Genomic DNA, 19,446 nt, shown 5'->3' with positions numbered 1-19,446 from the left:
GTATAGGTTCTCCTGCTTGAGCGGGGAGCTGGACTAGAAGACCTCCAAGGTCCCTTCCAGCTGTATTCTATTCTATTCCAGATAAGCAACACCGTTAGGCAAGCCAAAGGTTGACAAGATTAACTCAGACAAACAACCTAGGATTTGCATTTCCCCTCTTGCCTGGAGAGCCAGCCATGACCCCATAGGAATCTGGCAACATCCATTAGCATAATAAAGGACACGTTCTTGCACTGGAAGAGGCATCTATAAAAACAAAAGTCCCAAAGACTTTTGTATCAAAAGCCACCCACTCTCAGCTCCATTTTGCCGGCTGTCCCAGAACGGCATGCTGTTGCTGGTTCTTGCTCCTCAGTCAACAAGAACCCTTTTTTCCTCAGCAGCCTCCATTTTTATTTCCAGCGTCTTAGCCTCCATTTTATTTACTCCCGGCTTGGAACTGCACCTGCTTTTTTTTTTTCTTTCAGCACTAAGTTAACAACTGCAATGATTCCCTTAAGAGCTGTGGCAAGAAAGGTCGTAAACCTGGGACAAAACTCACTTAATAGCTTCTCCTACTTAGCGATGGAAATGTTGAGCTCCATGGTGGTCGTACGCTGAGGACCGCCTGTGTTTCTTAATTTTTGCACGTGTCTTCAAGGACTTCCGGAATAATATTTCGATTGTGGGGTTTGTGAATAAGCTACTTTTTGCACGAAGGGCTTTGCCTCAAAGGGGAAAGAAGGCTTGCTGATCTTCAAAATGTCCCTAAACAAATAGTTGTAAGTTGAGGACCATCCATATGGAAAACCCAGGCTTGCTAGGACTGTGGATAGATAGGGCTTCTCTAAGAGGGAAGAGACCCTGGGTTCAAATGTGACATCTTTTATGATTGGGTACATGAACACATGCAGGCCCGTGGTTCCCCAGCCAACATGGGGAATTCTGGGCGTTGAAGTCCACCCGTCTTAAAGCTGGCTCCGTAGCCAGCATGGGGAATTCTGGGCGTTGAAGTCCATCCGTCTTAAATCTGCCTCCGTAGCCAGTATGGGGAATTCTGGGCGTTGAAGTCAACCCGTCTTAAAGCTGGCTCCGTAGCCAGCATGGGGAATTCTGGGCGTTGAAGTCCACCTCTCTTAAAGCTGGCTCCGTAGCCAGCATGGGGAATTCTGGGCGTTGAAGTCCACCCGCATTAAAGCTGGTTCCCCAGCCAGCATGGGGGATTCTGGGAGTTGGAAGTCCACCCGTCTCAAAGCTGCTACTATCCTAGATTGTAGCAAAGCCAAGGAACTCTGTACATCGCTCCAGAGTTTGACAGAACAAAATGGCTGGATTTAGTTATCTTTCTGAAGTTTCTCCTCCTGGTTTGACCGGCCAGATTTGGTGGACTTGAGGTAGTTGGTCAATTTCCATCAGAGAAAATAGACCCCCTCCTGTTCTTTTTTTTTTTAATTGGATAGCTCGGCCCTTTTTATGCTGCATGACGAAGAGCTCAAGGGAATTTCAGCGGATCAAGATGGGGCTTTCATTATTCATGACCGGACGAATCAAACTCGATGATTCAGACATAAACAGAAGCTCTTAGTTAATGACCCCACCAAGCCAACCCAACACCTTTTGTTAACATCTAAGATTATGGATGTCTTGAGGAGCTTGGGAAGGGTCTGTTCCACACCCTTCAGGCCAATGTGGAAATCCCCCATTCCAGGATCCCATTCCTGACCTCCTGCTTCTAAATTGATCGATGTCAATGACCCCCTTCTGAGTCCACTCCCTTCCTCGAACAGCGTGAGGTTTTCTCCTTTTGATATCTCTGGCACTGCATTAACTCCCATTTGATCTTCTGAATTATTCATCTCTGTGGAAACATTTCTGGGCATGGATCTCTTTTAAAGAGACATTTTGTCCCTGGCAGTTGGACCTCTCTTTCCAGAAGTAATCAAAGTCTTTCAGAGTCTCGTAAACAGAGACCTTTCTTACTCCGCTCGTCCAAACCTCTCGTTTTTGGGTGCGATTATGGGATTTTCTTGCGAGGATTCCTCGCTCGAGCATCGATCCATCAGAAACTGGAAGACCGGCTTTCAAAGATCGGCAGTTAAGAGTAACTTTTTTTGAGCCACCTTCGGCTGGACTGGATCCAAAAAGCTCGTTAGCTTGCAAGCTCTCAAGGAAAACACATGTTTTGCACGGACGGGGCAGGCTTCGGTGGAGATATAAAAGGACTGAGCCAGGAAGCGAGGCAGTTGGTGGGACTGAGTGACAGCTGGAAGGCAGAGAAGAACGATGGAGCTCTTGGCAAGAGGCAAAGACGACCCCCCGTTGGATCAATAGACCAAGGGAGAGGGTGTTTGGAGACTCAGATGTCAGCAAGCTCAGGAGACATAGATAACCAAAAGGCGGAGGACAATCTTAGCTTAGACAACCGGTGAGAAAGGACCAAAAGCAGAGAGAAGGCAGACATATGACGTATACACTGACGGAGAGGTCCTATTATTATGAGCAACAGATCTTGCGCTGACAATTCCCCTTTTCTCCTGCCAGAAAAGAACCAGACGAAAGACTCAATGGGAGGAGAGGAGACTGTTGATGGCAAAGAGCAGCGTTTATTCCTCCCCACCCTATGAAAAAGCAGAGCAATTGTAGAGTCCCGTACAGCAAGAAGACTCGAGACTTATCTGTGATCCGAGGATGTAACGGGATGCATGGAGATCTTGGAGCTGCAAAGCTTGGAAGACGGGCAAAGGGAATAATCAAGGGGCAAGTCTTCCTCCCCCGGGGAGAAACAGGACACGGCCCCCGAGCATCGTGAGAGAAGGACGAGTCTGGTGGAAGGGTTGAGAAAAAGGCAATCGTGGAAGGTAACCAGCCCGAAAAGATCATAATCGACTGGACGGGACAAGTGAACTGGGCCGTAGGGAAAGAAGGGGGGATCAGCAACTTTGCTCCTATGGCCCGTGCTCCGCCTTCCCCTCTGACCCCCAGCAACATTCCCCGCAACTTAAGCTACATCGCCGGCTTGTACGAGAGGGCCTACTATCGCACGGCCCGTCCGAGCATTGCAGAGGATTCGGGAACCGAAGGCTCCGAATCCGAGTCCGAAGGCCGGCCGCGAAGCAGGCCCCAGAGACGTCGCCATCTCTTCAGGGGACCCAAAAGGAGGGGAAGACGCCGGACTCGCTCTGCCCCTGCTCAGGGTCGGAGCCGAGGTGCGTCCCGCAGCCGTAGCCCTGGGACTCGCAAAAGAGTCCGCTTCGCCGACTCATTGGGCCTGGAGCTCATCAGCGTACGGCAGTTCTGGCCCAACGACCTCCCGCAGGTGCCAGAGAGGGTCCACAATCAGCTGAGGCGCGATTCGCTCAGTCACTTTGCTCCGTGTTTGCCGTTCTGCCCGCCGGTGAAGGTAATGGGGTCGGTCCCGCCCGGAAGCACCTCTGGGGGGTGGTGGATTTGGGTGAGCCAAAAAAAAAAAAAAGTTAAAATGTGCAATTGATTCGGAGTTTACTTTTCCCAGCAAAGGAGAAGAACGGGGTGTTCATTTCCTCAAGCGAAAAAACAGGACCATTTTGTAACCAGGTCTCAGGAAGTCAAAAAATGTCCTCCTTGCCACAGAAATAGTGCTACCTCCAGTGTCCACACGGGGGCGGTGTTGTAAGCCAGTTTTAAGCAAGATACCATTTAGACTAGAACAGACTACTTTATTGGCCAAGTGTGATAGACGACAAAGGTTTTAAAAAGGTGAATTAATATATGGCCGGTCTCTCCAGATTTAGAGTTTGAGTCAGCAAAACATTAAGTTTCTACCTGTATAAAATAAACTTACAGGGCTCCACAGGTCCAAAAAAAAACACCTCAAGATGGTAATTACAGGTTAAAGCTCTGCAGTATTTTTAAATGTTCATTGCACATAAAATGCAGGCAGCTTTGACTACATCAGTGTGACCCACATTCTCCATCTTTTTTTTTTTTTGGACTGTGCCTTCCAGATTTTACCCGTAAAATCTTACGGGTTAAGTTTTACTGGTGTTAACAGCATCTTTAATTAATGTAGAATAGAAGGAAGGCTGCAAAAATCTAGCCATCCATGAGATGGCCGCAGTTTTCTGTACTGCTTTGCTCATGCTATATGTTGCCGGACCCTTGTACTGTGAGTGGCTTAGTCCATTGGAGAGAAAACAACAAAGTCATGGGAACAAGGCTAGCAAATTTAAACCTGCTGAATAATGCCCAATCTAGAGAAGTTACGGCTAAATCAGGAGCTTTATCCGAGGAATTCAGCTCCCATTACTTCTTTTAAAAAAAAAATGTCAGTGCATTACAGTGTTGCAAACCGGCCTTGAACCGTTGCAAAAGATCTGAATCAGGAAGCAAAGAAAAGCCACGGAAAACAGTTTCCAGGAATACTTAAGTACAATATAGATAAAGACTTAACGGTTTTTGCTGACTCAAACTCTAGATCCGGAGAGACCAGGAACGTATTAATTAATTCACCCTTTTTAAAACCCTTGTTGTCTTATCTCAACTGGCCAATTGTACTGAAGTATTAACTACAATCCTCCAATGTGCACCGAGAACATGCGAAGGCTTTAGAGATTCAGGTGGTGAGGAAAAGCAATAATCGGTTAAGAACGCTAGTAAGTAGCCACGGTTTCGGCTGGCAAAAGTCTGGCTTTAGCAATTCGACGTTTTCTCTGCTGATCTTTCCAGCGCTGCTTTGGGGTTTCAGGATCTATTGATCTAAAATCTGTTGATCTACTGACTCCTAACATCCTGGAGACATTCCTGGGTCTTAACTTATTCTGCCTAAACAAGAAAAGTAAGAAGTGTTATAAATTGTGCTATGCTGTGTGGAGGACTGTTCTATCCCACTAGCTCAGGGGTAGGCAACCTCGTGGACTTCAACTCCCAGAATTCCTCAGCTAGCCATGCTGAGGGGAAAGGCAGAGGTTTCCAAGCTGAGCTACGCTGACTCAGGAATTCTGGGAGTTGAAGTCCACGAGTCATAAAAGAGCCGAGGTTGCCTACCCCTGCACTAGCTTAAAACGCCTACTTCCTTGCTCCAGGTGAGGCCCCTGGGTCCTGAAAAACTACCCTAAACAGAAATATGTAATTTAATTTCTTCATTTTAACTGATTACGGAGCTTCAGGGGGAAAACTTTGCTGTCATATCCTCTCTCTCCCTCCCCCCTCCGTCTTCCCCATCTTCTCATCCTCTCTCTGTTGACTTGCTGTCTCCTATCTCTCCCCCCACCCCCATCTTCCTTAGTTTTCCACCTTTCCCTCCCTTTTTAATCTCTCCTGACCTGTCCCCCTTTCTGCTCTCCTTTTTTTTTTCTTGCCTCATCTCTCCATCCTTTTCTCTACAAGCGCGCCAGCTGGAAGGCTTGGTTAATAAAATTATTACCGTAAATAAATAAATAAATAAATAAATTATAAATAAAATTATTATTATTATTATTATTATTATTATTATTATTATTATTATTATTATTATTATTATTATTATTATTAGCTCAGCTTCATTCCCATTTGCAATCCTGCTCAAGGAGAGCCTGATTCCCTTTATTCCAGGTTCCCCGCTTATAAGAACATATTCTCTTATGTTCCCCATCACCTCATCTTATCTATTCCACTACATTTCCTCCTGATTCTTCCTCTTCCCTTGCAATCCCTTTTGGTTCTCCCCATTTCCCTTCTTCTATACTTCCTAGACAGGATTTTGATCATTTGCTCTCTTTTGGTCCCTTTCGCTTTGCTTCCTTTCCTTTCCTTCAATCTCTCATATATAGTACTTATTTTCCTCATTTCCCTGTCTAATGCATCTACAATCCTACCCGTTTTTCTTATCTTTCTGTATTGTTTTTCTTCCCGTCAACCCAATATCCCTCTAATCCAGTGGTTCTTAAGGTGTTTGTCCCAATTACCCCTAACCTAGTCTCCGATAATCTTATTACACCCGGAATCTTCTTTTGCAAGCATCTCGGCAACCATAGCCCTAAACCAAATCCCCGACTCACAAATGAGCAATTGCAAATTTATTCATCACCCTCAGCATATGCCCCAACTACCCCAGTTTAAGAACCGCTGTTCTAATCCTTAGGGTAAGGCTGTGATTGCATGCTCCATGGCTGCCATTTTGACTTTTTTGACCTTCTATGCCATATCCCCCTGCCTCTAAAACTGCAACAAAGCCCCAACTTTCCTATTTCTTAACCCTCGCTTTCCCGTTGTTTACCTCCTCAGGAATCTTTGAACCTACAGACTCGGCTGCTGGAGCCAATGTTCCCAGATCCTCTGAGCATGCCTGATTTCCTGCCACGCCTTCTGGCCCAGTGCGTGCTGCTGGAGGGGGTCCGGGCTGAGGGATCCTGTGTTTCTGGCACCATCCGTGTGCTCAACCTGGCCTACGAGAAAAGGGTCTCAGTGCGATACACTTGGGACTTTTGGGCTACTGAGCATGAAGCTCGGGCTTCTTACGCCGCCTCTGCAGGGCGGGACCGGGACCACGCTGACCGCTTTGCCTTCCGCCTGCCGCTGCCACTTCCTCTCTCTGTAGGAAAAGTGCTCGAGTTTGCCCTCTGCTATCTGGTGGGAGGGAAGGAATTCTGGGACAACAACCAGGGACGTAACTACTCTCTGCGGCCTCCTCCGTGCGTGGCTGAAGAAGACGAACTCCCCAGCCCCATTCAAGATTGCTGTGAAACTGGCTGGATACACTTTTTGTAGAGAAGAAAAGACGAGGAGACATGTTGAAACTGAAGTTTGATGGGAAAAGTGGACAATCTAGGACGTTGAAATCCGAAGGCATGCAGGCACACAGCCACAAACACCCCAGAATTGATTTCGGACATTTGGATTTGCTTCCTTTTTCCCAGCATGCTTTTCACTAAGCCCAAATTCATGGCGGATGGCTTTTGCGATCTCCGACAGTGCATTCACACGATCCCGGAAAATTGGCCATCGTCTCGCAAGGAGGGCCGCTCTTTGTTTAGACTTGATGACTTGCTTGCAACCCAAATCCAGTCCACCGTGTCGAGGTTGAGTGGGGAAGTCACCCTATGGCGCGGGGTGTGTGTGTGTCTCCTTCAAGTTAGAAAAGATCAAGCGCAGAAAATTTCCATGAGGGAAGGGTCAAAAAAAAAAAGTCAAAATGCTAGCCACAACGATGTCATCAAAGATCTGAGTTCTATTCTCCCATCCTATAACCTAACGTTGATTGCCTGGAGATTTTGGAGAGAAAGGGATCAAAGTAAAAAAGAATAACAGAAAAGCAACGAAGATGATTAGGGGCTGGAGGCTAAAACTTATGAAGAATATGTTAGCAGGAATTGGGTAGGGTGCAACTAGCTTAATGAAAAGAAGGACTAGGGGGTGACATGATAGCAGTCTTCCAATATTTGATGGGCTGCCACAAAGAAGAGGGGAGTCAACCTAGTCTCCAAAGCGCCCGAAGGCAGGACAAGAAGCAACGGATGGAAATTCATCAAGGAGAGAAGCAACCTGGAACTAAGGAGAAACTTCCTGACGGTGAGAACAATTAAGCAATGGAACAACTTGCCTCTAGAAGTTGTTGGTGCTCCATCGCTGGAGGCTTTTAAGAAGAGATTGGACAACCGTTTGTCTGAAATGGTATATAGGATTTCTTACCTGAGCAGGGGGTTGGACTAGAAGACCTCCAAATTCCCTTCCAACTCTGTTACTCTGTTCTGTTCTGTTCAAATGCCCAGCTTGTACTGCTAGGCCATTGAGTCCTCTTCCAGATGCTTCCCTTTATAAATGAGAAGTTTGGGGGGGGGGCGGAAAGAGAGAGATCTGTACCTAGATGAAGGAAGAACAGAGATTTTCTTCAATTTCCCGTTTTCCTTGCCTTCTGGATCTCCATCCCAAGGGATTCTTGCACATGTCGTTTCCTCCTTTTTCTGCATGAATGAATGTATTAACACTTCTCTTTGTATCCTATTTTACTTCTATGCTGGCTGGTTAAAGAAAGAAAAAAAAAACAATCGCACTTCTTATTCCCGATGGGGTATTTCTTACTATTTTACCATGCACCGTGGACTCTGATCCATCTTAATGTTTTTTAGACCCAGTAAAAGTCCACCCAGGGACGTGGTGGCTCAGTGGGTTAGGACGCTGAGCTTGTCGATCTGAAGGTCGGCAGTTTGGCAGGTCGAATCCCGAGTGCCGCGTAACAGAGTGAGCACTTGTTACGTGTCCCAGCTTCTGCCGACCTAGCAGTTCGAAAGCACCTAAAAATGCAAGTAGAAAAATAGGGACCACTACGGTGGGAAGGGAACAGCATTCCATGCGCCTTTGGCGTCTACTCATGCCGGCCACATGACCATGGAGACGTCCTCGGACAAGTGCTGGATCTTTGGCTTTGAAATGGAGATGAGCAGCGGCCCCTAAAGTCGGAAACTACTAGCACACATGTGCGGGGGAACCTTTAGCTTTACTTTTTAAAAGTCTAGAACAGTTATTGTAGAAATGGCAGGCCACGTTGTAGCACAAGCTGCAGATTGCTTTATTTATCGGAGAGGGGAGAAACCCCTAACATTTTAATCACTTCTTTGCTTAATGGATTTCTAAGTTCTTTTCCAACATAATACTAAAAAACATCTGAACAGCACTGACACAATAGTGGATAATGCTGGCTGAGGAATTCTGGGAGTTGAAGTCCAAGAATCATAAAAAAGCCAAAGCTGCCTACCCATGGTATTGGTATTTCCCAGGATTTCGCAACGTGGGCAATTCAGTTCCCAGAATTCTCAGAAATAGCCAAAGCAGCTAGGGGATTCTGGGAATTAAAAATCCGAGGTGCCATTCCTGGAATGAATAGTTTGACCCAATGGGCATCAGGAGAACCTTAAGAATTGCAGATTTGATAACACTTCCTCCAGGTCAGTGTTTCTGAAGCTCAGGAACTTTCAAGACGCGTGTGGACTTCAACTCCCAGAATTGCATAGCCGGCTGAGGAATTCTGGGAGTTGAAGTCCACACGACTTAAAAGTGGCTGAAATTCTGCTCCAGATTCTGTTGCGTTTTTCCCCCCTCTAAGCTGATCTCTTTGGTTTTGGAACTGGAAGAGTTAGAAATAATATGGGGATCTTTCCTTGGGGGGGGCACCATTTGGAATTCTAGGAACCCCATTATTGGTCCTGCCACCAATGATCACACGAACTTGCCTGGCTGCGCACCAAAGATTTAATTCCTGAAAACATCCCAAGTATTTATCGGGCTATCTAAACCCAATCATCAGCCCAATCGTTTAATTATTGGTTTTATCTGATCGAGTGGTGAATCTAAGGCAATCTGTTTCTGCTAGATACCAAATAAACTTAAATTCATTCATTCATTCATTCACGTTAATAACTGGACAAGCCGGGCAGGGTGGGGTGGGGGAATGAATTACCTCTTGAAATAAACCTGGAAGGAAAACCCAGAGATTCCTAATTCACAGTTTACGCCCAGGAAGTATACATTTTGGCCTAAAGATCTGCAGGTCTTTGAATCCAAGGAATCCTTGCGGGAGACTGGATGAAAACTGGGATTTTCAAGACAGACACCCCCCCCCCCCACCTCCAATGGGAGATCTTGGCTTGCCCGACACAGCAGCCTTGTTGTTATCATCCTGTTGTGCAAAGAGCTTAATAGTGAGGCCAAAAGTGTGTGCCTTGTCCGATGGGTAACAGTGGACGGGAAGATAAGAAATGAGGAAACAAAGGAGGATGCAGCTGGGAGCAGGAAGAGAGGAAGAGGAAGGAAGGAAGGAAGGAAGGAAGGAAGGAAGGAAGGAAGGAAGGAAGGAAGGAGAGAAAAAAGGGAGGGAGGGGAACAGGGAGGAGGGGAAGGTAGGAAGGAAGGAAAGGGAGGGCAGGTGGAAGAGGAAGAAAGGAGGGAGAGAAGGAAGGGGAGAAGAGAGAGAAGGGAGGGAGGGGAATGGGGAGGAGGAGAAGGTAGGAAGGAAGGAAAGGAAGGAAGGAAGGAAGGCGAAAAGGGAGGGAGGGAATATGGGAGAGGAGGGAAGGGACAGAGAGAGAGAGAAAAAAAAGGAAGGGAGGGAGGGGAATGGGGTGGAAGAGGAAGGAAGGAAGGAAGGAGAGAAAAAAAGGGAGGGAGGGGAACAGGGAGGAGGGGAAGGTAGGAAAGAGGGAGGGCGGGTGGAAGAGGAAGAAAGGAGGGAGAGAAGGGGAGAAGGGAGGGAGGGGAATGGGGGTGGAAGAGGAAGGAAGGGAAGGAAGGAAGGAGAAAAGGGAGGGAGGGAATATGGGTGGGAGAGAGGGAGGGAAAGGAAGGAAGGGGAGAGGGAGGGAGAGGAGGGAAAGAAGGGAGGGAGGGAGGAAAGGAAGGTAGGAAGGAAGGAAAGAGGGAGGGCGGGTGGAAGAGGAAGAAAGGAGGGAGAGAAGGAAGGGGAGAAGAGAGAGAAGGGAGGGAGGGAGGGGAATGGGGGTGGAAGAGGAAGGAAGGAAAGGAAGGAAGGAGAAAAGGGAAGGAAGGGAATATGGGTGGGAGAGAGGGAGGGAAAGGAAGGAAGGAGAGAGGGAGGGAGAGGAGGGAAAGAAGGGAGGGAGGAAAGGAAGGAAGGAAGGAAAGATGGGAGGGAGGGAGGGAAGCAAGGGAGGGGGGAGAGAAAGAAGGGAAGGAAGCCCCCCCCCAAATCGCGACTTGCCTAAAGAGAAGCCGGGAGGAGCCCCCCCCCCACCTGCCCGTTCCTCCCGCCTGCCCCGAAACGATCGTCCGCATTTGGGGGGGGGAGGAGGAGGAGGAGGAGGAGGAGGAGGCCCGATCTCCCACCGACCATTCCCCGCCTTCCCATCCCGCGCCCCCCCTTTCCTCCCCTCCGCCTCCTCTTCCTCCTCCTCCTCCTCCCAGAGAAAACGGGGGGGGGGACCCAGCTTGGCCCTTCCCCCGCCCCGAAAGACGGCCGCCGAGTCTCCGCTTGGCCAGGTAACTCCCTCCGCGGTCCGGCCGCTTCTTCTTCCTTTTCTTTTCTTTGAGTTTTTTTTTGGGGGGGGGGCAAAAATCTTCCCTTCCCGAAGGGAGAACCAACGGCGGGGGGTGGGGGGTGGGGGTGGAATAGGATCCCAGCTCTTTACGACTCAGAACCCCCCCCCAAAAAAATAATAATAATTCAGCCAGCTAAATCCAGTAGTCAGATTTTTTTTCCCCCGGAGGGGGGTCTTCTCCCACGGGTCCAATCCAGTCTTCTAGAGGGAGGGGGGGGTCTCTCTCCCTCCCCCTCCCTCTCTCTCTTTATCCCAATCCACCCCCACCGCCCTCCTCTAGGTTTGCAGAATTTGGGGCGGGGGGTGTGTGTGTTTGTGTGTCACCTCACATCAGACGCATCATCTCCCCCCCCCGCTCCCCAAAAAAAATATCCGGGTTTAGAAAGGCCAGGTGTGGAAAGGAAAGGAGGAACGGAAGAAAGAAAAAAGTGGGGGGGGGGAGAGAGAGAGAGGAAAAGTAAGGAAAGTTTTCAAGAAAGGAGGTTAGGGAACGGGACCCGCGCAGGACGCACGTTTTTAGCGCACAGCGTTGCGGTGTAGCATTGTGTAGCTCTTGGCGGTGTGGCCCGGGGGTTGCTGCTGAGGAGGAAGATGGGGGGCTGCTCAGCCTCCAACCCAGGGAGTCCTTCCTCCCCAGGCCAGAGAGAGAGAGAGAGAGAGAGAGAGAGAGAGAGAGAGAGAGAAAGAAAGAAAGAAAGAAAGAAAGAAGAAAGAAAGAAAGAAAGAAAGAAAGAAAGAAAGAAAGAAAGAGAAAGAAGGGAGGGAGGGAGGGAGGGAGGAAAGAAAGAAAGAAAGAGAGAGAGAGAGAGAAAGAAAGAAAGAAAGAAAGAAAAGGAAGGAAGGAAAGAAAGAAAGAGAAAGAAAGAAAGAAAGAAAGAAAGAAAGAAAGAAAGAAAGAAAGAAAGAAAGAAAGAAAGAGAGAGAAAGAAAGAGGAAGGAAGGAAGGAAGGAAAGAAAGAAAGAGAGAGAGAAAGAAAGAGAGAGAGAGAGAGAAAGAAAAAAAAGGAAGGAAGGAAGGAAGGAAGGAAAGAAAGAAAGAAAGAAAGAAAGAAAGGGAAAGGAAAGAGGAAGGAGAGAAAGAAAAAGGGAAGGGAAAAGGAAGAAAGAAAGAAGAGAAAGGAAGAAGGAAAGGAAGGAGAGAAAGAAAAGGGAAGGGAAGGAAGGAAGAAAAGGAAGGAGAGAAAGAAAAAGAGGGAAAGAAGGAAAGAGAAAGAAAGAAAGAAAAGGAAAGGAAAGAGGAAGGAGAGAAAGAAAAAGGGAAGGGAAAGAGGAAGAAAGGAAGAAGAGAAAGGAAGAAAGGAAGAAGGAAAGGAAGGAGAGAAAGGGAAGGAAGAAAGGAAGGAAGAAAGAAAGAAAAGGAAGGAGAGAAAGAAAAAGGGAAGGAAGGAAGGAAAGAGAAAGAAAGAGAGAGAGAAAGAAAGGAAGGAAGGAAGGAAGGAAGGAGAGAAAGAAAAAGGGAAGAAAGGAAAGAGGAAGAAAGAAAGAAGAGAAAGGAAGGAAGAAGGAAAGGAAGGAGAGAAAGAAAAGGGAAGGAAAGGAAGGAAGGAAGAGAAAGAAAGAAAGGGAAGGAAAGAAAAAGAGGGAAGGAAGGAAGGAAAGAGAAAGGAAGAAAGAAAGAAGAGAGAAAGAAAAGGAAGGGAAGGAAGGAGAGAAAGAAAGAAAGAAAGAAAAAGAAAGAAAGAAAGAAAGAGAAAGAAAGAAAGAAAGAAAGAAAGAAAGAAAGAAAGAAAGAAAGAAAGAAAGAAAGAAAGAAAGAGAAAGAAAGAAAGAAAGAAAGAAAGAAAGAAAGAAAGAAAGAAAGAAAGAAAGAAAGAAAGAAAGAAAGAAAGAAAGAAAGAGAAAGAAAGAAAGAAAGAATACTTTTCTCTGGCCAAGTGTAATTACGCCCACAATTTATCTCCAGCGCAGAAGCTCTCAGACTACGTGCCAAGCAACGGAATAATAATAATCGTAATAACGACATCAATAAGAGAAGGCAGTAGAGAAAGACAAGAAGGGTAATAGTAATACAGCCCTACTACTTGGCTAAATAGACATAAGACAATACTGAGGGAATTGTTCAGCAGAGTGACGGGCTCAGGGAGAAAACTGTCACTATGTCAGGAAGGAAGGAAGGAAGGAAGGAAGGAAGGAAGGAAGGAAGGAAGGAAGGAAGGAAGGAAGGAAGGAAGGAAGCTCCCGTTTTACATACAATAAAGCATGCTTTTCCAACCGTACCCACTTTTAAGATGAGCAGACTTCAACTCCCAGAATTCCCCAGCCAGCAGGCATCCCATGCTGGCTGAGGGATTCTGGGAGTTGAAGTCCACCCGTCTTAAAGCAGGCCAAGTGGGGAAACCTGCCATAGAGACGAATGTCCTCCGATTAGCAAAAGGATGAATTTTAAATCCTGCATCTCTGTGCCATTAAGAGAGGGGAAGCGTTGGCAGGCATCGCGACCGCTGAGCGTGTAATGTTCAGGTAGTCCTCGGCTTACAACCGTTCATTTAGTGACCGTTCAAAGTTACGACGCCACTGGAAAAAAAAGGGACTTGGGCCCGTTTTTTTCCACACTCACGACCGTTGCAGGGTCCCCAAGGTCATGTGATTAAACCTCAGACGCTTAGCAACGGATTCATATTTATGACGGTCACGTGATCCCCTTTTGCGACCTTCTGACGAGCAAAGTCAAAGAGGGGGGGGGAAGCCGGATTCAGTTTGCAACCATGTTACTAACTTAACAACTGCAACCACTGTGGCCAAAAAGATCGTAAAATGGGGCTAACCTCACTTCAAACCAAGGTCTCCCTGAGCGTGGCTCGGTGGGTTAGGACGCTGAGCTTGTCAATCAGAAGGTCGGCAGTTTGGCGGGTCGAATCCCGAGTGCCGCGTAGCAGAGTGAGCGCCTGTTACTCGTCCCAGCTTCTGCCAACCTAGCAGTTTGAAAGCACGTAAAAATGCAAGTAGAAAAATAGGGACCACTACGGTGGGAAGGTAACAGCGTTCCGTGCGCCTTTGGCGTTGTCTAGTCATGCCGGCCACATGACCACGGAGACGTCCTCGGACAAGCGCCGGCTCTTCGGCTTTGAAACGGAGATGAGCACCGGCCCCTAGAGTCGGAAACGACTAGCACGCAAGTGCGGGGGAACCTTTACCTTTACCTTGTGTGTGTGTGTGTATATATATATATATATATATATATATATATATATATATATATATATATATATTTAAAACAACTGCCTAATAAATAATCAGCCCAGGTTCGAATCTCAGATAAAGGGTATGACTGACTGATGAGAACATAAAGAGTTCGAAATGATCATCTCAGCCTCCCAAATTCTTTATTAGCAATTTGAATAATTTACACAAATAATGAGCTGTCATAAGTTGACTATATCCTGTGGATAAGCCTTGAGTCAGGCCCAAGCAGGAAAGAAAGAGTTAATTAGCAAGGTGCATTCAAAAAGCCTTGACAAATACTTAACATATATATATATGTGTGTGTGTGTGTGTGTGTGTGTGTGTATATATATATATATGTGTGTGTGTGTGTGTGTGTGTGTGTATATATATATATATGTGTGTGTGTGTGTGTGTGTGTGTGTGTGTGTGTATATATATATATATATATATATGTATATGTATATGTATATGTATATGTATATGTATATGTATATGTATATGTATATGTATATGTATATGTATATGTATATGTATATGTATATATATATATTAATCCTCTTCCAGGTACAGCTGGCAGCCATGGGCTGGTGCCCAGTTCTGCTTTTCGTGGCAGCCGCGTGGGCTGTGGGTGCCCAGGCTAAGGGGTGCAATAAAGCACTTTGTGCCAGCGATGTCAGCAAGTGTTTGCTGCAGGTAAGGGGCTGCCAAGATCGGGGTACAAACATTCAGGGGGTTGGACTGGAACAGGGATCCCCAACCTACGGGCCGCGGTCCACATGTACGCACACTCGCCCTCACTCGCACTAGTGCCCACAGACCAATTTGTGCACATATGCAGGCTATCACCTGCGTGCCCGCGCAAACGGGGCCACTAGCGCGCGTTGCGGGTTGCACGGCCCATTTGCGTGTGCACTCAGGGCTAGCAGCAGTGGCTAGCGCCTGCACACCTACACAAATGGGGCTACTAGTGCTGTGTGGGTGTGCGCGGCCCCATTTCTGCGCAAATTTCCCAGCTGCTTCCTTTCTCTCCGGGCTGCCAGCATGAAAACGTTGGTGACCTCTGGACCTGGAGGCGTCCGAGCTCCTCTCCAACTTTCTTATTGTATTCTTCCCAAAAGAAGAACACAGGAGGTTTGGGAAACAATGGAGTAATCGTTATCGTTCCTTAATAAATTTGCCGTTCTCCAGGCGTCCAAAGCCCCTAGACGCAAAGAGGAGGTATACAAGGAGCCCTTGATTAACAACCATTTGTTTAGTGACCGTTCAAATGACATCGGCACTGGGGGAAAAGATGACTTGTGACCGTTTTTCACCCTTAACGACCGTTGCATCCTTATGGTCACCTGAACAAAACTGGGACACGGTGATCAGCACCCGCGGCGCCCACGCACATGCGCAAAGGGGCCACCGGCGCCTGCGTGCATGGGCAAACAGACCGCTAGCCCCCGTGGGATGATGATGGCGGTACTAGCGCACCTGCGCATGGGCAAACAGGGTTGCTGGCGCCCGCGTGGCGGCGCTACTGGGAGGGGCTTGCCAGGTATTCCCGCAGCCCGGTGGCCAATAGGCCACGGCCCGGTACCAGCCTGCGGACCATAGGTTGGGGACCCCTGGTCTACGGTTTCCTGCCTGAGCAGTGGATCGGGTTAGAACAGAAGTCCCCAACCTTTTGGGCACCAGGGACCGGTTCCGTGGAGAGAGGTTTTTCCACGGACTGGAGTGTGTGTGGTTTTGTGTGCTGCCTGCATCCAGCGGATGGGGCTTTGCTTGTTTGTGCGGCCCGATTGCTGGCATGGCGTGGCCCGGTACTGGTCCACGGACCCTGTGGGTTGGGGAACCTCTGTTCTAGAAGACTTCCAAGCTCCCTTCCAACTCCGTCATTCTATTCTCTCGGCAGGAAATGTGCCAGTGCAAATCCAACCGTACTCGGTGCTGTCGGGAATGTGCATTTTGCCTGGCTAAGCTCTGGGAACCGTGCTGTGATTGTGTAGGTGAGAATTATTTGCCCGCTGGGTCGAAAGGGCCAAGACTTTCACGAGGCGGGATGCAGGAATTGGGGGGGGGGTGTCTTCCCACTCTCTTTTCTGAAATGTCCAGCCTTCTTTGCAATGGGCCTGGATTTCCCAGTATCCTCAGTTGGGGAAAAAAAATCTATGTAAATCTTCGACTTACGGCCACCGTGGAGCCCAAAATTTCCATCGCTAAGCGGAAACAGTGATGAAGTGGGTTTTGGCCCGGTTTTACGACCTATCTTGCCGCGGTCGCTAAGTGAATCACTGCAGTTGTCAAGTGAAGAGCACGGTTGTGAAGCGAGCCTGGATTCCCCACTGATTTTGCTCGTCGCAAAAGGGGAAACATGTGAGCCCAGGACATTGCAACCGTCGTAAGTACGAGTCAGTTGCCAAGCGTCCGAATTTTGGTCATGGGGGAACGCCGCAATGGTGTGTGTGTGTGAAAGAGTCAGGAGTCACTTTTTTTTCAGCGCCATGGTAACTTTGAATAATGGCCACTAAATGAGTGACCGTTAAGTCGAGGATTTACCCTTTGTGAGCTTCTGGCAACTGCAGCGATTCACTTAACAACGGTGGCAGGAGAGGTCATAAAAACGGGGCAAAACTCACTTAACAACCAGTCTTTTTTTTATTAAGTTTTACAATACATTTTTTAAAAACATAAACTCACTCCCTCCCCCTCCCCTCCCCCTTACCCTCCCTTACCCTCCCCCCCCCCCGACTTCCCAGAGCTGAATACAGGGTATAAACTTTACAAACTTAAAACTAAAATATGCTAACAAACTAAAAAAAACACAATAAATTCTTCGCACTTTAACTCCCCTTAAACATAACTAAATTACTAACAAATAATAACTAATAATACATCATATAAAACTAATACTTATTCAAATGCTAAATAAAACTTTTTAGTCCCATATTTGTTCTGAATATATTCGATCCATCTTCTCCATTCCACAATGTATCTCTGTTGTGATTGTTCTTTCAAATATGCTGAAATCTTTGCCATCTCCGCCAGGTTTGAAACTTTCAAAGTCCACTCTTCTAATAGTAGGCAGTTCCTCCTTCTTCCAATATTGCGCTACTAAAAGTCTACTTAACAACCAGTCTTGTTTCACAACGGACGTTGTGGTGGTAAGCCAAGCACCAGCTGTAATTACACTGGCCCTTGTTCCTTGCTGTCTCCTTGTTGTTGTCCCCATCGCAAGGTCTGTGTGATGAACGTGTTTCGTCCGCTCCTCACCCTGCCCACCGAAGCTCCATGCACGACTTGGTGTCTCCGGTACCGTCCCTTTTCCGGGCGCTCCTGGCTCTCTCCAACAGTCACCCTGCTCTAGGCTGGAGCATCACAACTCTGCCATTAGAAGAGGAACTGCGGCAAAACCATGTGGATACTGGGCATCTTCTGCTGGGACCACATACAGGTATGCCCAGAGTGGGAGGGCCGTACGGAATAACAGAGTTGGACGGGACCTTGGAGGTCTTCTAGTCCAGGGGTCCCAGACCTGTGGGCCGCAGCCCTCTTGGCCACTGTGTCGCATGCACTCACTCCTCACATTCGCACTAGCGCCGCTGCGAGTGTCCCTCGACGTTAGCACCGCCCAGTCCCAAGTCTCCCTCCGGCGCTACCGTTGCGCATTCCGCCAGCGCTAGCACCGCCCCACTTGTGGCACTCGCCCAGTTTGCACATGTGCATGCGTTCGCTCAGGGCCCATTTTTGCATGCGCACGCACTTGCACGTGGCCCATTGGTGCGGGCGCAGGGACGCGTAACCGTGCCTGTCTCCTTTTCCAGGCCACCAAACCAAAAAGGTCGGGGACCTTCTAGTTCAGGGGTCTTCAAACTCGGCCCTTTTGTGACTCATGGACTTCAAGTCCCAGAATTCCTCAGCCAGCGTGCCTGGCTGAGGAATTCTGGGACTTGAAGTCCATGAGTCACAAAAGGGCCGAGTTTGAAGACCCCTGTTCTAGTTCAACCCCCAGCTCAGGCAGGAGACCCTATACCATTTCAGACCAATGTTTGTCCAGTCTCTTCTTTAAAATCTCCAGTGTTGGAGCACCCATAATTTCTGGAGGCGAGTCGTTCCACTGGTTAATTGTTCTCACGGTCAGGAAATTCCTCCGTAGTTCTAGGTTGTCTCCTTGACTAGCTTCTTCTTGTCCTGCCTTCGGGGGCTTTGGAGAATAGCTTGACCGCCTCTTCTTTGGGGCAGCCCCTCAAATATTGGAAGATGCTATCATGTCAGCCCTGGTCCTTGTCTTCTTAAACTAGACATATCCAATTAATACTTCATATGTTTTAGCCTCCAGCCCCGATCATTTTTGTTGCGCTTTGCGGAACGGCGTGCCTCCAAAGGTTGTGGGTACCTCCACCACTGGAGGTTTTTAAGAAGAGATTGGACAGCCATTTGTCTAAAATGGTGTTAATGTCTCCTGTTTGAGCAGGGGGCTGGACTAGAAGACCTCCAAGGTCCCTTCCAACTCCAGTGTTCCTGTTATCGACTTTTCTCCTTCTCATTGGCAGACCTGGCGCTTCCAGACGCTGATAGGACCCCCAACGCGACGATGCCAGCTTGCCAGTCCATTTACTTCAACGACTGCCTGTCCATGAGCCGGTGCCGGGCAGCCTGCCAGTCGGTGGGCGCCTGGCGCTACCGCTGGTTTCACAGCGCCTGTTGCCAATGCTTGGGGCCGGACTGCCAGGGCTATGGAGGTGCCCACGCCAATTGCTCCAACTGCCAGGATTGAACGGAGGGTCTTTCTTGTTGCTTGGCGCGCAGAGCGTTTGCGTCCCCTGCACTATTCTGCACAGCTCCCTGCAAACCGCATGCAGCTTTTATTGCTTTCTCTTCCAAGCCCAAATATTTTCGGCAGCGAGAACGAGCTTATGGACTTTTAAGGGGCCTGGAGGACCCCAGCCCAGTCTTTCTTTCTGCAGTTGGGGTGGGGTGTGTGTGTGTGGGGGGGGGTCCATCTGTCCTGGGACCTCCCCTTGGACATTTTTCCTTCCTTTCTTCTCCCCACCCACCCCCAACCTCCCAGTTTTGCTGAAATCAGCTGTCATCAGCCCTGTGCACAAATCCTCAAATCCCTCCTTTTAATGATGTCTTTGTAGCCTTTTGTAGTAATAAATAAACAGAATGGGGGAAAACAGCCTTGCCTGAAGGTATTAGAGGCACAAAATTGGCATGAAAGCAAATGTTGCACACCGTCCATCAAGGATCTGTCGTATGTCGAACCTGGATAGGATTTTGCTTTGCCAGAGTAAATTCAAGGGAGGGTTAGAGG

At 48.1% G+C, this 19,446-nt stretch overlaps 2 protein-coding genes across 2 annotated transcripts; both read left to right on the top strand.

Annotated features, from left to right (window-relative positions):
• Window positions 1-2,926: 2,926 nt before the first annotated feature.
• On the top strand, window positions 2,927-6,702 carry LOC308676860 (protein phosphatase 1 regulatory subunit 3E-like; the record flags this gene model as incomplete). Its single annotated transcript, XM_081342897.1, has 2 exons — window positions 2,927-3,379; window positions 6,220-6,702. The coding sequence occupies 2 exons, from the start codon at window positions 2,927-2,929 to the stop codon at window positions 6,700-6,702; spliced, it is 936 nt and encodes a 311-aa protein (XP_081199023.1).
• Window positions 6,703-10,907: 4,205 nt separating this feature from the next.
• On the top strand, window positions 10,908-19,048 carry LOC308676756 (twisted gastrulation protein homolog 1-A-like). Its single transcript, XM_081342775.1, has 5 exons — window positions 10,908-10,923; window positions 14,712-14,840; window positions 16,045-16,138; window positions 17,368-17,583; window positions 18,683-19,048. The coding sequence occupies exons 2-5, from the start codon at window positions 14,727-14,729 to the stop codon at window positions 18,904-18,906; spliced, it is 648 nt and encodes a 215-aa protein (XP_081198901.1). The 5' UTR covers window positions 10,908-10,923; window positions 14,712-14,726; the 3' UTR covers window positions 18,907-19,048.
• Window positions 19,049-19,446: the final 398 nt, after the last annotated feature.

Source organism: Vipera berus, assembly GCF_964194415.1.
Source record: "Vipera berus genome assembly, chromosome: W".
In the NCBI taxonomy this organism is placed as follows: Eukaryota; Metazoa; Chordata; class Lepidosauria; order Squamata; family Viperidae; genus Vipera; species Vipera berus.
Note: the sequence above shows the minus strand (reverse complement) of the source record. Positions and strands in the feature narration are given on the sequence as shown.